We start from the raw sequence: 18,188 nt of genomic DNA, 5'->3' as shown, positions 1-18,188 counted from the left end.
GGCAAAATTCGGTCAGTCAGCATGGATTTATGAAGGGAAAGTCATGTTTGACAAATTTGCTGGAGTTCTTTGAGTATATAACGAACAGGGTGGATAAAGGGGAAACCAGTGGATGCGGTGTATTTGGATTTCCAGAAGGCATTTGACAAGGTGCCACATAAAAGATTACTGCACAAGATAAAAGTTCACGGGGTTGGGGGTAATATATTAGCATAGATAGAGGATTGGCTAACTAATAGAGAAGAGAGTCGGGATAAATGGTTCATTCTCGGGTTGACAATCAGTAACTAATGGAGTGCCACAGGGGTCAGTGCTGGGACCCCAACTATTTACAATCTATATTAATGACTTGGAAGAAAGGACCGAGTGTAATGTAGCCAAGTTTGCTGATGATACAAAGATGAGAGGAAAAGCAATGTGTGAGGAGGACACAAAAAATATGCAAAAGGACATAGACAGGCTAAGTGAGTGGGCAAAAATTTGGCAGATGGAGTATAATGTTGGAAAGTGTGAGGTCATGCACTTTGGCAGAAAAAAAATCAAAGAGCAAGTTATTATTTAAATGGAGAAAAATGCAGTACAGTGGGACCTGGGGGTACTTGTGCATGAAGCACAAAAGGTTAGTATGCAGGTACAGCAAGTGATCAGGAAGGCAATGGAATCTTGGCCTTTATTACAAAGGGGATGGAGTATAAAAGCAGCAAAGTCTTGCTACAGTTATACAGGGTATTGGTGAGGCCACACCTGGAATACTGCGTGCAGTTTTGGTTTCCATATTTAAGAAAGGATATTCTTGCTTTGGAGGCAGTTCAGAGAAGGTTCACAAGGTTGATTCCGGAGATGAGGGGGTTGACTTATGAGGAACAGTTGAGGAGGTTGGGCCTCTACTCATTGGAATTCAGAAGAATGAGAGATGATCTTATCGAAACGTATAAGATTATAAAGGGGCTTGACAAAGTGGATGCAAAGAGGATGTTTCCACTCATAGGGGAGACTAGAACTAGGGGGCATAATCTTAGAATAAGGGGCTGCCCATTTAAAACTAAGATGAGGAGGAATTTCTCATCTCAGAGGGTTGTAAATCTGTGGAATTCACTGCCTCAGAGAGCTGTGGAAGCCAGGACATTGAATAAATTTAAGACAGAGATAGACAGCTTCTTAACCGATAAGGGATTAAGGGGTTATGGGCTGTGGGCAGGGAAGTGGACCTGATTCCATGATCGGATCAGCCATGATCGTATTAAATGGCGGAGCAGGCTCGAGGGGCCATATGGCCTACTCCTGCTCCTATTTCTTATGTTCTTATGTTCCCAATTTATCATAGCCAATTCATTCCTCATACCTTCGTAGTTTCCTTTGTTTAGATTTAGGCCCTAGTTTCGGATTAGACTACTTCACTTTCCATCTTAATAAAGAATTTAATCATGTATGGTCACCCTTCTCTGAAGGACCACACACAAGACTGTTAATTAACCCCTTCTCATTACACAAATCCCAATCTAGGATAGCCTGTTCCCTAGTAGGCTCCTCAACTTCCTGTTCTAAAAAACCATCTCGTACACACTCCAGGAATTCGTCTTCCATAGTATTATTACTAATTTGGTTTCGCCAGTCTATATGTAGATTAAAGTCACCTACGATTACTGTAGTATCCTTGCTACATGTATCTCTAATTTCCTGTTTGATGCCATCCCCTACACTACCACTACTGTTTGGAGGCCCATAGACAACTCCCACCAATGTTTCCTGCCCCTTGGTGCTCCTTAGTTCCACCCAGACTGATTCTACATCTTGATTTTCTGAGCCAATATCCGTTCTCACTATTGCTCTGATTTCATCCTTTACTAACAACGCCACACCACCCCATTTTCCTTCTTGCCTGTCCTTCCTAAATATCAAATATCCTTGGATATTCATTCCCAACCTTGGTCACCCTGCAACTATGTCTCTGTAATTACAACTATATTGTATCTGTTTACATCTATTTGCTCTGTTAATTCGTCTGCCTTATTACAGATGCTTCGTGCATCCAGATACAATGCTTTTAGATTTGTCGGGGTATTGTTTTTAAAAGTTTCAAAAATTGCACACCATTTATTTTGTAAATGTGCCAAAGTTAGACATCTTAACATTTCTTTGTACTATAGGCCTATTTGTCTTATCTCTATTTTTTCTTACCTGGATCCTATTTGCTAGTGCACTCTTTTGTTTGTATGCTCTGTCCCTTCCTGACATAATCTGGTTATCCTTACCACAATCACTTTCCTGCATTGCTTTCTTTTCATTTCTCTTTAGTATTCGAGATTTCTCTCCACTGCGACTGTCCTCCCCCGCCCGCTCCTCCCCCCCCCCACCCCCACCCATTTAGTTTAAAACCCTGTCTACCTCCCTATGCACTCCAAGGTCCCTCTGTTCTTCTGCACTTCTCAGTATCCTACCATTTATTGTGTATTCCCTTGTCTTGTTAGCCCTCCTATGCATTATCTCACACTTTTCCAGACTGAATTCCATTTGCCACTTTTTTGCCCACATGACCAGTCCATTAATATCTTCCTGCAATCTACGGTTTTCTTCCTCACGATCAATCACACGGCCAATTTTTGTATCATCTGCAAATTTCTGAATCATGCCCCCCTACATTAATGTCTAAATTACTGATATACAGGTGCAGTGTCGAGAATCCAGAACCCTCAGGACCAAGGCCGTTCCGGATTCAGGGTTTTTGATCACCTTTCTGATGTCACGATTCCGGAAATACCTGCGCCCAGGTTTGGGTATTTCCGGATTTCGGAACATCAGAAAGGGGGGAAGGGCCTCGCCGATGGCAGGGGGTCCGGGCCCCGCCGAGGGCAGGGGGAGGAGCCCTGCCGAGGGCAGGGGATTCGGACAATTTTGGAACCTATCCTGTTGCTTAAGATAGAAGCCTCATTTTCACTTTAAACTAGGAGAACAAGAGAAGTAAACTATTATCCTCAGAATCGCAATGATTTAAGTCAAAAATACTTACGGAGGAATTTTTTCAATAACTGTTTCCAAAACTTTATCTACATTTGTTCCTAGTTTGGCTGAAATCTGTAACAATGACAATACTTCGGTAAATGTAGGAGAAAGCACCTGCAGTGTAAATTCCCGAGTCACATGCTCCACATCGCTGTAACAACCACATTTGTTTTAAATGTAAAATAACTAGTTTTGTTTAATAGTTCTCTTACAAACTGGATCAAGAGAAAGACAACTAAGCAAAAGAAAGGCTTGCATTTATACAGCACTTTTCACAACCTCAGGAAGTCCCAAAACACCTTACAGCCAATGATATATTTTGAAGTGTAATCACTGTTGTCATAGAAACATAGAAAATAAGTGCAGGAGTTGGCCATTCGGCCCTTCGAGCCTGCACCACCATTCAATAAGATCATGGCTGATCATTCACCTCAGTACCCCTTTCCTCCTTTCTCTCCATACCCCTTGATTCCTTTAGCCATAAGGGCCTCTTGAATATATCCAGTGAACTGGCATCAACAACTCTCTGCGTAGGGAATTCCACAGGTTAACAACTCTCTGAGTGAAGAAGTTTCTCCTCATCTCAGTCCTAAATGGCTTACCTCTTATCCTTAGACTGTGTCCCCTAGTTCTTGACTTCCCCAACATCGGGAACATTCTTCCTGCATCTAACCTGTCCAATCCCGTCAGTATTTTATATGTTTCTATGAGATCCCCTCTCACCCTTCTAAACTCCAGGAAACGTGGCAGCCAATTATCACACAGCAAGCTCCCACAAACAGCAATATAATAATGACCAGATAATATTGGCCAGGACACCTGGGATAACTTCCCTGCTCTTTGTCGATATAGTGTCATGGGATCTTTTACGTCCACCTGAGAGAACAGACAGAGTCCTTGGTTTAACGTCCCATCTGACAATGCAGCACTCCCTCAGTACCTTACTGGAGTGTCAGCCGAGAATCTTTGTGTTCCAAGTCTCTGGAGTGGGACTTGAATCCACAGCCTTCTGACTCGGAGGCGACAGTACTACCCACTAATCCACAGCTGACACAGCAAACAGCAAAGCAAACAAATCCTGACCTTAGTATTTTAGGTTCAACTCTACAACATGGGCATTGGTGCTGCCTATATGTCACAGTTGTATCAAATTGTTATTAGCGCAAAATGAAGTCTATTTTGTTGACACAAAGCAAAATACCGTATTAATAGAACAATGGCTAGTTTACAGTAGCCATTAGTACTGACACCACTTTAAATAAAATAACATGAGAATTATATGCAGGAGTAGGCCATACAGCCTCTCGTGTCTGTTCCGCCATTCAATAAGATTTTGGCTGATCTTCAACCTCAATTCCACTTTCCCGCTAGATCTCCTTAGAGTCCAAAAATCTATCTACCTCATCCTTGAACATACTGAATGATTCAGCATCCACAGCTTTTTGTGGCATTCCAAAGATTCACAACCCTCAGAGAAGAAATTCCTCCTCATCTCAATCTTAAATGATAGACCTTTTATCCTGAGGCTATGCCCCCTAGTTCTAGACTCTCCAGCCAGGGAAACAGCCTCTCAGCATCTACCCTGTCAATCCCCTTAGAGTCTATGATGTTTCAATGAGATCACCTCATTCTTCCAAACTCCAAAGTATAGGTCCATTCTACTCAGTCTCTCCTCAATCGACCAACCCTCTCATTCCAGGAATCAATCTAGTGAACCTATGTTGCACCACCTCGAAGGCAAGTATATCCTTCTTCAGATAAAGAGACCAAAATTGTGCACTGTGCTCCAGATGTCATCTCACCAAAACTCTGTACAATTGTAGCAAGATTTCCTTACTCTTGTAATTCACCCCCTTGCAATAAAGGCCAACATGCCATTTGCCTTTCTAATTGCTTACATTCTCAAAAAACTCTTAAATGTTAAACATGATTTTCCTTTTAATAACTGCCTAATCATATTATGTTTTTCTAAATGCCCTGTTACCATTTTTCAATAATGGATTCCAGCATTTTCCTGACAACTGATGTCAGGTTTACTGGTCTATAGTTCCCTGTTTTCTCTCTCCCTCCTTTCTTGAATAGCAGGGTTGTATTTGCTACCTTTCAATCCGCTGGGACCGTTCCTGAATCTAGGGAATTTTGAAAGATCACAACCAATGCATCTACCTCTTTCAGAAGGCCATCAGGTCTAGGGGATTTGTTGGCTTTTAGTCCCATTAATTTCCCAAGTACTTTTTCTATACAGATATTAATTACTTTAAGTTCCTCAATCTCATTAGCCCCTTGGTTCTCTAAGATTTTTGGTATGCTATTTGTGTCTTCTACTGCGAAGACAAATACAAAGTATTTCTTTAAAGTTTTTGCCATTTCCTTATTCCTGTTATAATTTCTCCTGCCTCAGCCTCTAAAGGACCAATGCTTCCTTTTGCTACTCTCTTTCTTCCTTTTTATATACTTATAGAAGTTCTTTCAATCTGTTTTTTATGTTTCTTGCTAGTTTACTCTCATTCTATTTGCTCCCTTATCATCAATTTTTTGGTCATCCTTTGCTGGTTTCTAAACGTCTCCAAATCCTCAGGGTTATTACTGTTCGTTGCAATATTATAAGCCTCTTCTTTTAATTTAATACTATCCTTAACTTCTTTAGTTAGCCATGGATAGAACACTTTCCCCCAAAGGATCCTTTACTATGAGATTACTAATTAACTGTCTCATTGCACAATACAAGATCTAAAATAGCTTCTTCCCTGATTAGTTCCACAATGTATTGTTCTATGAAACTGTCTCAAATACATTCCGTGAACTCGTCCTCAAAACTACCTTTGCCAATTTGATTTTCCCAGTCTGTATGAAGATGAAAGTCTCCCATAATTATTGTATTATCTTTGTTACACACTCCTATTATTTGTTGATGAATAATCTGTCCAATGGTATAACTGCTATTTGGGGGCCTATAAACTACTCCCACCAGTGTTTTCTACCCCTTGTTATTTCTTATCTCTGCCCATACTGATTCTACTTCCTGATCTTCTGAGCCAAGATCCTTTCTCTCTACTGTCCTTATGTTATCCTTTTATTAGGGCTACCCCTCTTTTTTCCATTTTGCCTGTCTTTTCGAAACGTCAAGTATCCTGGAATATTTAATTCCCAACCTTGGTCACTTTGCAACCATGTCTCTGCAATGGCTGTTAGAGCAAATCTATTTATCCGTTTGATCCCCTAATTCGTCTATCTTGTTACAAATGCTTTGCGCATTCAAATAGAGCCTTTAATTTTAACTTTTTATTATACCCTGCTATCACCTTATTCATTGACGCACTATTACCGTTAGACTTGCTGTTCCTTCCTGTCACATTCTGCTTAACTTTATCCAAATCGCTACCCTGTTCCATTGCCTTGACCTTTCTCTTTAGATTTCTAAATTTCCCCTCACCTGACCCCTCCCCCCCCCCTTCTTTTTAGTTTAAAGCCTTATCTGCAGCCCTAGTTATTCGATTTGTCAGGATACTGGTCCCAGCCCAGTTTAAGTGGAGCCCATCCCAACAGAACAGCTTCCCCTTTCCCCAGTACTAGTGCACCATGAATCAAAACCCCTTCCTCCCACACCACTCTTTAAACCAAGCATTTAACTCTCTGATCTGCTCGTCCCTATGCCAACTTGAGCATGGCTCAGGTAACAATCAGATTACTTTTGAGATTGTGCTTTTTAATTTGGATCCTAGCTCTTCAAATTCTCTCAGCAAAACCTCACTCCTAGTTCTACTTATGTTGTTGATTCCTATATGAACCACGACAACTGAATTCTCCCCCTCCCATTCCAAATTCTTCTCCAGCATCGAGGAGATATCCTTAACCCTGGCACCGGGCAGGCAATACAGCCTTCGGAACGCCAGGTTGCGGCTGCAGGGAACAGTACCTATCCCCTATCACTATAGAATTCCTTTTCACGCACCCCCCCCCCCCCCCCACACACTTCATTGGCCTCCTGTACAACGGTGCAGTGGTCAGTTTGCTCATCCACCCTGCAGACTTCGCCCTCATCCACAAAGGCAGCAAAACCCTCAAACCTGTTAGATCGGGGCAAAGGCCGAGGCTCCTCCAGCACTGCACCTGGGGTCCCCCTTACCTGCCTGAGTTGCAGTCACAGCCTCTTGTTCCTGACTACAAACCAGACTGTAGCACTACTTAACCTAATGGGTGTGATTGCCTCCTGGATCAAAGTGTCCAGATAACTCTCCCTCTCTCTGATGTTCCGCAATGTCTGTATTGTACTTTTGTAACTTTAGAAATAAGTTTTAAACATTTGAATATAATACCAAACTTTAAATGCACTGTGCCACAAGTTTAGAATGAATCTATTTCAATATTTAAAGTAAACATCCTCAAAGTGTGTAAATAAGATAAAAGCTGTTAACTCATTAAAAAGTAGAAGTTTGTACAGCTGATAAATGCTAAAACAGTTAACATTTACAGAAACAACATATAAATAATCAATGTGATGGGTTTATTGTGAATAATATTTGCAGTCACTCACAGGTGGAGTTATTGGACAACTATACAAAAGGAAAAGAGCAAGTTTCATACCCGAATGCATTCCTCTTTAGGAATATCAAAGACCTTTTCAATCTGTTTTTCAACCCTGTCAGGTTCAGCATGCTTGAGATCAATCTACAGAGATAGATTCACAAACATTGTTAATAGATTGAACAATCTGTATATAAATTATTTTATTTGGCTTTCTGTACTGAGAACAAAAGCAAGACATTGTTTGCATCCTTCCAGTTTCTTGCTCTTAAAAGGTAATGGGAAAACATTTGACTTTGCAACTTAAAGACAATATCTACGAAAACTACAAGTATATAAACCAGAGTGTCTACTTACCTTGTTTATCACTGGAATTATCGTTAGCTGGGATTCAAAGGCAAGAAAAAAGTTTGCCACAGTCTGAGCTTGAATACCCTGAGGGGGGGAAAAACAATTGAAACAGAAAATTACTGAACAATGCACTCTACAAACTTGACAGAAGTACTCACAGACAACATATGAACTAAGCAACTGGTATTTTACAGTATAACATGTCTGAACGAACTCAAAGATTCTACAAACTCATTTAACTGTAAATCACCACTCACAGCACAGAAAGTTAAACTAAAATTCACACTTCAGTCTAAAATGCTGGTATAATAGATTTCTTGGGGTAGAAATTCAGTCGCGCCTCTGTTGCGGCATTAATCCAGACGGAACGATAAATTTTGCACCGGCAAATGGTTTGCGTCTGCCACCACAAAATTCATCAGCTGGGCCCTGAGTTTGGAATGGAGCGCTAAGGGAGGCGTTGCACATCTCTTTTAGGGCGCAAGGCTGGCTGAGCAACTGAAAGTCCCGAGCTAAACAGCCGGTCTGGGAGCGACCCAAGAGAGGCCTCGGGGGGAAAAAAAATGAAAAAACCCCATCAAAAACATGCACAATAAATAACTCATGCCACCAAATAGAAATCGTAAAAAAAAATCAATCACACTTACCTCAGATCGACATTACTTACCTCACTGTGGTGGCTACAGCTTGGAACGCCAGGTTCCACAGGCGTTCCAACCAGGGCGCTATACAAAGCGCTACAGGTCAGGCGCGATCCAAATATCGAGCCACAATCAAAAAGGGCCATATTACAGCAAAACTCTAAAGGGACAAAGAATGTTAAAAAGACAAGCCTGAAGGCTCTGTGCCTCAATGCGAGGAGTATTCGTAATAAGGTGGATGAATTAACTGCGCAGGCAGCTATTAACGATGATGATATAATTGGGATTACGGAAACATGGCTCCAGGGTGACCAAGGCTGGGAACTCAACATTCAGGGTTATTCAACATTCTTGTAGGATAGACATAAAGGAAATGGAGCTGGGGTAGTGTTGCTGGTTAAAGAGGAAATTAAGGCAATAGTAAGCAAGGACATTAGTTTGGATGATGTGGAATCTGTATGGACAGAGCTGCGGAATACTAAAGGGCAGAAAATGCTCGTGGGAGTTGTGTACAGACCACCAAACAGTAGTAGTGAGGTTGGGGATGGCATCAAACAAGAAATTAGGGATGCGTGCAATAAAGGTACAGCAGTTATCATGGGCGACTTTAATCTACATATAGACTGGGCTAACCAAGCTGGTAGCAATGCGGTGGAGGAGGATTTCCTGGAGTGTATTAGGGATGGCTTTCTAGACCAATATGTCGAGGAACCAACTCGAGAGCTGGCCATCTCAGACTAGGTGTTGTGTAATGAGAGAGGACTAATTAGCAATCTTGTTGTGCGAGGCCCCCTGGGGAAGAGTGATCACAATGTGGTAGAATTCTTTATTAAGATGGAGAGTGACAGTGTTAATTCAGAGACTAGTGTCCTAAACTTAAGGAAGGGTAACTTTGATGGTATGAGAAGTGAATTGGCGAGGATAGACTGGCAAATGATACTTAAAGGGTTGACAGTAGATAGGCAATGGCAGACATTTATAGATCACATGGGTGAACTTCAACAATTGTACATATCTGTCTGGAGTAAAAATAAAACGGGGAAGGTCGCTCAATTGTGGCTAACAAGGGAAATTAAGGATAGTGTTAAATCCAAGGAAGAGGCATATAAATTGGCCAGAAAAAGCAGCAAACCCAAGGACTGGGAGAAATTTAGAATTCAGCAGAGGAGGACAAAGGGTCTAATTAGCAGGGGAAAAATAGAGTATGAAAGGAAGCTTGCAGGGAACATAAAAACTGACTGCAAAAGCTTCTATTGGTATGTGAAGAGAAAAAGATTAGTGAAGACCAATGTAGGTCCTTTGCAATCAGAATCAGGTGAATTTATAATGGAGAACAAAGAAATGGCAGACCAATTGAATAAATACTTTGGATCTGTCTTCACTAAGGAAGACACAAATAACCTTCCAGAAATACAAGGGGTTCGAGGGTCAAGCGAAAAGGAGGAACTGAAGGAAATCCTTATTAGTCAGGAAATGGTGTTAGGGAAATTGATGGGATTAAAAGACGATAAATCCCCAGGGCCTGATAGGCTGCATCCCAGAGTACTTAAGGAAGTAGCCCTGGAGATAGTGAATGCATTGGTCATCATTTTCCAACATTCTATTGACTCTGGATCAGTCCCTATGGACTGGAGGGTAACTAATATAACATCACTTTTTAAAAAAGGAGAGAGAAAACAGGGAATTATAGACCTGTTAGCCTGACATCGGTGGTGGGGAAAATTATGGAATCAATTATTAAAGATGAAATAGCAGCGCATTTAGAAAGCAGTGACAGGATCAGTCCAAGTCATCATGGATTTATAAAAGGGAAATCATGCTTGACAAATCTTCTAGAATTTTTTGAGGATCTAACGAGTAGAGTGGACAAGGGAGAACCAGTGGATGTGGTGCATTTGGACTTTCAAAAGGCTTTTGACAAGGTCCCACGCAAGAGATTAGTGTGCAAAATTAAAGCACATGGTATTGGGGGTAATGTATTGATGTAGATAGAAAATTGGTTGGCAGACAGGAAGCAGAGAGTCGGAATAAACGGATCCTTTTCAGAATGGCAGGCAGTGACCAGTGGGGTGCCGCAGGGTTCAATGCTGGGACCCCAGCTATTTACAATATACATCAATGATTTAGATGAAGGAACTGAAGTAATATATCCAAGTTTGCAGATGATACTAAGCTGGGTGGCAGTGTGAGCTGTAAGGAGGATGCTAAGAGGCTGCAGGGTGACTTGGACAGGTTAGGTGAGTGGGCAAATGCATGGTCGATGCAGTATAATGTGGATAAATGTGAGGTTATCCACTTTGGTGGCAAAAACAGGACGACAGAATATTATCTGAATGGTGACAGATTAGGAAAAGGGGAGGTGCAACGAAACCTGGGTGTCATGGTACATCAGTCACTGAAGGTTGGCATGCAGGTACAGCAGGCGGTGAAGGCGGCAAATGGCATGTTGGCCTTCATAGTTAGAGGATTTGAGTATAGGAGCAGGGAGGTCTTACTGCAGTTGTACCGAGCCTTGGTGAGGCCACACCTAGAATATTGTGTTCTGTTTTGGTCTCCTAATCTGAGGAAGGACATTTTTGCTATTGAGGGAGTACAACAAAGGTTCACCAGACTGATTCACGGGATGGCAGGACTGACATATGAGGAGAGACTGGATCAACTGGGCTTGTATCCACTGGAGTTTCGAAGAATGAGGGGGGATCTCATAGAAACATAAAATTCTGACAGGGTTGGACAGGTTAGAGGCAGGAAGAATGTTCCCGTTGCTGGGGAGTTCCTGAACCAGGGGTCGCAGTCCAAGAATAAGTGTAAGCCATTTAGGACTGAGATGAGGACAAACTTCTTCACTCAGAGTAGTTAACCTGTGGAATTCTCTACCTCAGAAAGTTGATGAGACCAGTTCGTTAGATATATTCAAAAGGGAGTTAGATATGGCCCTTACAGCCAAAGGGATCAAGGGATATGGAGAGAAAGCAGGAAAGGGGTACTGAGGTTGAATGATCAGCCATGATCTTATTGAACGGCGGTGCAGTCTCGAAGGTCCGAATGGCCTGCTCCTACACCTAATTTCTGTGTTTCTATGAGCCTGTGTCGCAATCAAAGACGTTGCACACCGGCTCGCCACTTGCAGGCGGTAAAGATTTGCACCCCCTGTGAAACCGGCATCAAATGTCCCGACGGGTTGCTGGAAGCTGGCCACTTGCCCAGAAGTGCTTACCGCCGCCATTGTCGTCCCTCCGGGGCACTAACAGGGGTGGCAGAAGACTGAAAATTCAGCCTCTTATGTTTACACTGTACCAATGAGAGTGCAATAGTGTTGACCAAAACCAAAAAGTATTCAAGCTCCACTTGAATCAATTTACCTCATTGGCATCCACTATCAGTAGTACACCTTGACAAGCAGACAGTGATCGAGAAACTTCATAACTGAAATCCACATGGCCCTGTAGGGAAAAGACAGAGCTGAAAATCTTCCATTTGTGTAAAGATATATTTAGCAAAGAAGAAATCATTTATGAACAAACGCTAACAAAGTATTTTCCAGATATACCAAGCCCAACCCGATAAGTAACTGTACTTATATGATGAGATATGCTCCATAAGAGGCAAATTACAAGGAGCCACCAATGCAAAGGCAGCTCAGTGAGTACTTTCCCCTGAAATGGAGCTTGGCAATGGAGTACAGTTGGCTTGAAGCTACTTTCAGTTAGGAGTTCCCAAGTCTTATTCTAAAAGGGCAACAGAAACCAGAGTTATGTGGGAGTGCCCAAGACAATGACAGCCACAAAAGTATCTCCAAATGGATTTGCTTGAGCTCAGTTACGGAGCTTCCTGCCCTAAAAAAAGAGCAGATCTGACTTACCGGTGTGTCGATGAGGTTTAAGAGATAGGTCCTTCCTGCATGACTGTAAAAGAGAGTTGCTGTCTGTGCTTTCACAGTGATACCTCGTTCTCGTTCCACTTGCAGTTTATCTAGTACTTGCTTGTTTCGTTCAGTTTTGACAATTGCCCCTGAAAATGTATCAATTAAAATATTTAAGACATGTATTTTTTCCACCCTGGTGTACTTAAAATGCTACTCATTTAAATGTAGTAATAAAAATAAAAAAATAAACATTTAACAAAGTAACCAGCCCTCATAGTGAGGTTAATTTCTGACAATTTTATCTCTATAGGTACTTGCTTCCTTTATATTTCCTCCCTAGAGCTCCAATTTTAAATCTGTTTTATTATTTTATTTTGATCAGTACAGGGACAGTTAATGCCATCGTACAACTGCTCTGATTTCGGCCCTTGCTACTTCCTGTACATAATCTGCCTCTACAGTGAAATCAAAGATCAGTCAGGCAATAAGGGTCACTTTTTCTTCATACCTGAGACATAATTGTAACCTGTTGCAATACAACAGGGAGCAATACACAAACAAATTATTTAAAATTATAAAAGGAGAAACAATTGAAATGTCACATATTACCAAGAGCCTAATTCATACCAAACTTGAATATGATTTTTTAAAAAAAGGTTATAAAACAATTTAAAAATTAAAACATTGCAGTATATGTTGTGTAAAAGACAAGTTACCTGTTATTTCCAGGAGTCTATCTGCCAGTGTACTTTTTCCATGGTCTACATGTGCTATGATGCTGAAATTCCTAATATTTTCTACAGGAAATTTAGACAGGTCATAGTTTTCCTACAAAAGATCATGGCAACTATGATTATGTGCATGAAAGGGAGGGGGAAATCATCAGTAACGACAGAATTTATCTCTCTTACAAACTAGTTGGTTCCTGGTTTTAGATATAAAAAGGAAACCTGTATTTAGATAACGATTCTGTTATCAGACAATGCACATTATCTTGATGGATCTTTTCAAATTTTATTAAAAGTTTTTTTAAGCTGAAAAAGAAAATCACTGGAAATTTGAAAATGCTGGAAATATACAGGTGCATCTGCATCTGAAAAGAGAAAAGACAAGTTAATGTTTGGCATAGACCATTGACCAGAATTAGTTAATAAAGAACTACTAGTTCTGACAGACTTTACCCATAACATTAACCTGTCTTTTATCTTTTCTGATGCTGATGGACCTGTTGCATATTTCCAGCACTTTCTGATAATAGGCAAATAGGGCTGTTAGAATTCCCAATATCCTGATCCTATCACTAATAAAATTAATGTGCTATACATGCATAGATAATTTGTCTATGTTGCTTCATTTCAACTGAAATATTGCTACAATGCCACCATTTTGCTGGTCAGCAGGATAAATACAACTACAGCCCAATTCCATTGTATGAGCAGACCCAGGAGAGGAATGTTCAACTCGACCAGAGAATGGTTTTATTAACAGCACCTAATGAATGAAATGGTATATAAAGCAGCTAAATTACATGTTGTAAAAGATAATAATTTGAGGCTGTAGTCTAGAAACATAGAAAATAGGTGCAGGAGCAGGCCATTCAGCCCTTCTAGCCTGCACCGCCATTCAATGAGTTCATGGCTGAACATGAAACTTCAGTACCCCCTTCCTGCTTTCTCGCCATAACCCTTGATCCCCCGAGTAGTAAGGACTTCATCTAACTCCCTTTTGAATATATTTAGTGAATTGGCCTCAACTACTTTCTGTGGTAGAGAATTCCACAGGTTCACCACTCTCTGGGTGAAGAAGTTTCTCCTCATCTCGGTCCTAAATGGCTTACCCCTTATCCTCAGACTGTGACCCCTGGTTCTGGACTTCCCCAACATTGGGAACATTCTTCCTGCATCTAACCTGTCTAAACCCGTCAGAATTTTAAACGTTTCTATGAGATCTCCTCTCATTCTTCTGAATTCCAGTGAATACAAGCCCAGTTGATCCAGTCTTTCTTGATAGGTCAGTCCCGCCATCCCGGGAATCAGTCTGGTGAATCTTCGCTGCACTCCCTCAATAGCAAGAATGTCCTTCCTCAAGTTAGGAGACCAAAACTGTACACAATACTCCAGGTGTGGCCTCACCAAAGCCCTGTACAACTGTAGCAACACCTCCCTGCCCCTGTATTCAAATCCCCTCGCTATGAAGGCCAACATGCCATTTGCTTTCTTAACCGCCTGCTGTACCTGCATGCTAACCTTCAATGACTGATGTACCATGACACCCAGGTCTCGTTGCACCTTCCCTTTTCCTAATCTGTCACCATTCAGATAATAGTCTGTCTCTCTGTTTTTACCACCAAAGTGGATAACCTCACATTTATCCACATTATACTTCATCTGCCATGCATTTGCCCACTCACCTAACCTATCCAAGTCACTCTGCAGCCTAATAGCATCCTCCTCGCAGCTCACACTGCCACCCAACTTAGTGTCATCCGCAAATTTGGAGATACTGCATTTAATCCCCTCGTCTAAATCATTAATGTACAATGTAAACAGCTGGGGCCCCAACACAGAACCTTGCGGCACCCCACTAGTCACTGTCTGCCATTCTGAAAAGTACCCGTTTACTCCTACTCTTTGCTTCCTGTCTGACAACCAGTTCTCAATCCACGTCAGCGCACTACCCCCAATCCCATGTGCTTTAACTTTGCACATTAATCTCTTGTGTGGGACCTTGTCGAAAGCCTTTTGAAAGTCCAAATATACCACATCAACTGGTTCTCCTTTGTCCACTTTACTGGAAACATCCTCAAAAAATTCCAGAAGATTTGTCAAGCATGATTTCCCTTTCACAAATCCATGCTGACTTGGACCTATCATGTCACCATTTTCCAGATGCACTGCTATGACATCCTTAATAATTGATTCCATCATTTTACCCACTACTGAGGTCAGGCTGACCGGTCTATAATTCCCTGTTTTCTCTCTCCCTCCTTTTTTAAAAAGTGGGGTTACATTGGCTACCCTCCACTCCATAGGAACTGATCCAGTCAATGGAATGTTGGAAAATGACTGTCAATGCATCCGCTATTTCCAAGGCCACCTCCTTAAGTACTTTGGGATGCAGTCCATCAGGCCCTGGGGATTTATCGGCCTTCAATCCCATCAATTTCCCCAACACAATTTTACGACTAATAAAGATTTCCCTCAGTTCCCCCTCCTTACTAGACCCTCTGACCCCTTTTATATCCGGAAGGTTGTTTGTATCCTCCTTAGTGAATACCGAACCAAAGTACTTGTTCAATTGGTCTGCCATTTCTTTGTTTCCCGTTATGACTTCCCCTGATTCTGACTGCAGGGGACCTACGTTTGTCTTTACTAACCTTTTTCTCTTTACATACCTATAGAAACTTTTGCAATCCGCCTTAATGTTCCCTGCAAGCTTCTTCTCGTACTCCATTTTCTCTGCCCTAATCAAACCCTTTGTCCTCCTCTGCTGAGTTCTAAATTTCTCCCAGTCCCCAGGTTCGCTGCTATTTCTGGCCAATTTGTATGCCACTTCCTTGGCTTTAATTACAATGAAGGTGATCTCAACAACAACTTGAATTTATATAGCACCTTTAATACAGGTATAGTAAAATGTCCCAAGGCACTTCACACGGCATAAATCAGACAAACATCAATACTGAGCCATAGGTGACATTCCAATATCAGCAAAATACTTTGGATGTTGGAATTTAGGAGACATTAGAACAGGTAACCAAAAGCTTGGTCAAAGAAGTAGGTTTTAAGGAGGGGCTTAAACAGAGAAGTGGAGGCTTAGGGAAAGAATTCCATAGCTTAGGGCCTAACAGCTGAAGACAGGGCCATCAATAATGTGGCAAAGCAGGGTATGTTAAAACTCAGCTATCATATGAGCACATTGCATGTTATACCACTAGCATAAATGTGTAAGCTGGTGGTGTTGAATTACATTGCTCCCAGGTAGTCATGAGTCTATAGTTCACTGACAGGTAGGTATCTACAAATTACTTCACTTTTTTAAGCCACCTTTCCATCTTTTACCATTTGGATTAACAGGTATGGATGATTATTTAATCACATTATTTAGTACCAAACCTGCAGAGGTTAAGGAGCAACAATTGCTCACTTTCAACAACAACTTGTATTTATATAGCGCCTTTAACATCGTGAAACGTCCCAAGGCACTTCATAGGAGTGTTGAGATAAAAAAATTGACACCGAGCCGCACAAGTATAAATTAGCACAGGTGACAGAGCTATGTTTTAAGGAGTGTCTTGAAGGAGGAAAGGGAGATAACGAGGTTTAGGCAGGGAGTTCCAGAGCTTGGGGCTTAGGCAACAGAAGGCACAGCCACCTATGGTTGAGCGATTATAATCAGGGATGCTCAAGAGGGCAGAATTAGAGCAGCGTAGACATCTCAGGGGGGTTGTAAGGCTGGAGGAGATTACAGAGGACATGGAGGGATTTGAAAATAAGGATGAGAATTTTGAAATTGAGTCGTTGCTTAACCAGAAGCCAATCTAGATCAGCGTATACAGGGGAGATGGGTGAGCGGGACTCGGTGCGAGTTAGGACATAGGCAGCCAAGTTTTGGATAGCCTCTAGTTTAAGTAGGGTAGAATGTGGGAGGCCAGCCAGGAGTGCGTTGGAATAGTCAAGGCTAGAGGTGACAAAGGCATTGATAAGGGCTTCAGCAGCAGATGAGCTGAGGCATGGTCAGAGACGGACAATGTTACGAAGGTGGAAATAGGTGGTCGGAAGCTCATTTCAGGGTCAAATATGACACCAAGGTTGCGAATAGTCTGGTTCAGCCTCAGACAGAAGTTGGGGAGAGGGATAGAATCAGTAGTTAGGGAGCAGAGTTTGTGACAGGGACCGAAAATAGCTTCGGTCTTTCCAATATTAAATTAGAGAACATTTCTGCTTATCCAGAACTGGATGTCGGACAAGCAGTCTGACAATTGAGAGACCGTGGAGGGGTTGAGAGAAGTGGTGGAGACGTGGAGCTGGGTATCATCAGCATACATGTGGAAACTGACGTGATGTTTCCGGATGATGTCACCGAGAGGTAACATGTAGATAAAATGCACAAAACTAAATACACAACACGCAGGCTGTCTGCTCATCCTGCAGCAGCAGTGTTACTCCAGGGCATGTGCATATATCGTCATCCGTGTCACTCTGGTAACGTGGTCAACAACTCGCCTTACAGACTGCAACCCCCGCCCCCACTTTAAACACGGGGGAAGTGCGTTTCAGAATCAGTTTGATTTGTGTGAAGGCGAGCTCCTTAGTGAGCGGGTCTACAGCTGCACCAACACAGTAGGACCCGCACCGCACTGCACCGCTCCCCCGGCGCTGCGGCTGCGCTTGTTTTCAGGCCTCCGTCACCTTTTCCCGCTGTGGACAGTCTCCTATCCCGGGCGGCCCGCTTGAGGCCGCTCTCGACGCTCCCTGCCGCCGCTTTAACCTGATACTCAGAAGTCTGCGAGCGGCGACGGCCGGCACCGACAGCCGGGCGACGGGAGTCAACATGGCGGCCGCGGAGGGGGCGGGGCCACGGCCGCGCGCGCGCATCCCGGCAACCATCGAGCACGTGACCCGTCAGGCGCACTTCTGAGCATGCGCGACTCTTCACTCCCGGTAGACGGAGACAGCAAGAGTTTGTGTCAGCCCAGATCCTAGTTCCAATTTTTGTTACCTTGACCCATCACATCAAACTGCGGACACAGGGAAATGATGGGATGCAGATTCGTAATGATCAGAATGAAATAGATTGCAAAATCATTA

General features: G+C 42.4%; 1 protein-coding gene across 5 annotated transcripts in view; it reads right to left on the bottom strand.

Moving 5' to 3' along the window:
• Positions 1 to 17,935, bottom strand: part of guf1 (GTP binding elongation factor GUF1) — an 84,008-nt gene extending 66,073 nt beyond the window's left edge. For 2 of the 5 annotated variants that reach the window (XM_070863153.1, XM_070863162.1), the window contains exons 1-7: positions 17,790 to 17,935; positions 13,098 to 13,209; positions 12,379 to 12,527; positions 11,879 to 11,959; positions 7,882 to 7,959; positions 7,585 to 7,668; positions 3,008 to 3,072 (exon numbers count right to left, since the gene is read on the bottom strand). In XM_070863153.1, coding sequence (XP_070719254.1) covers positions 3,008 to 3,072; positions 7,585 to 7,668; positions 7,882 to 7,959; positions 11,879 to 11,959; positions 12,379 to 12,527; positions 13,098 to 13,209; positions 17,790 to 17,933 — 713 coding nt within the window. In that variant the 5' untranslated portion in view covers positions 17,934 to 17,935. Of the gene's footprint in view, positions 1 to 3,007; positions 3,073 to 7,584; positions 7,669 to 7,881; positions 7,960 to 8,542; positions 8,677 to 11,878; positions 11,961 to 12,378; positions 12,528 to 13,097; positions 13,210 to 17,789 lie in introns of those variants that run through there. The other 3 variants (XM_070863183.1, XM_070863171.1, XM_070863177.1) reach the window with 3 other exon arrangements.
• Between the last annotated feature and the right edge of the window lie 253 nt (positions 17,936 to 18,188).

The sequence above is a fragment of the Pristiophorus japonicus genome, chromosome 2 (genome assembly GCF_044704955.1).
Source record: "Pristiophorus japonicus isolate sPriJap1 chromosome 2, sPriJap1.hap1, whole genome shotgun sequence".
In the NCBI taxonomy this organism is placed as follows: Eukaryota; Metazoa; Chordata; class Chondrichthyes; family Pristiophoridae; genus Pristiophorus; species Pristiophorus japonicus.
This window is presented reverse-complemented; position numbering and strand designations above follow the sequence as displayed.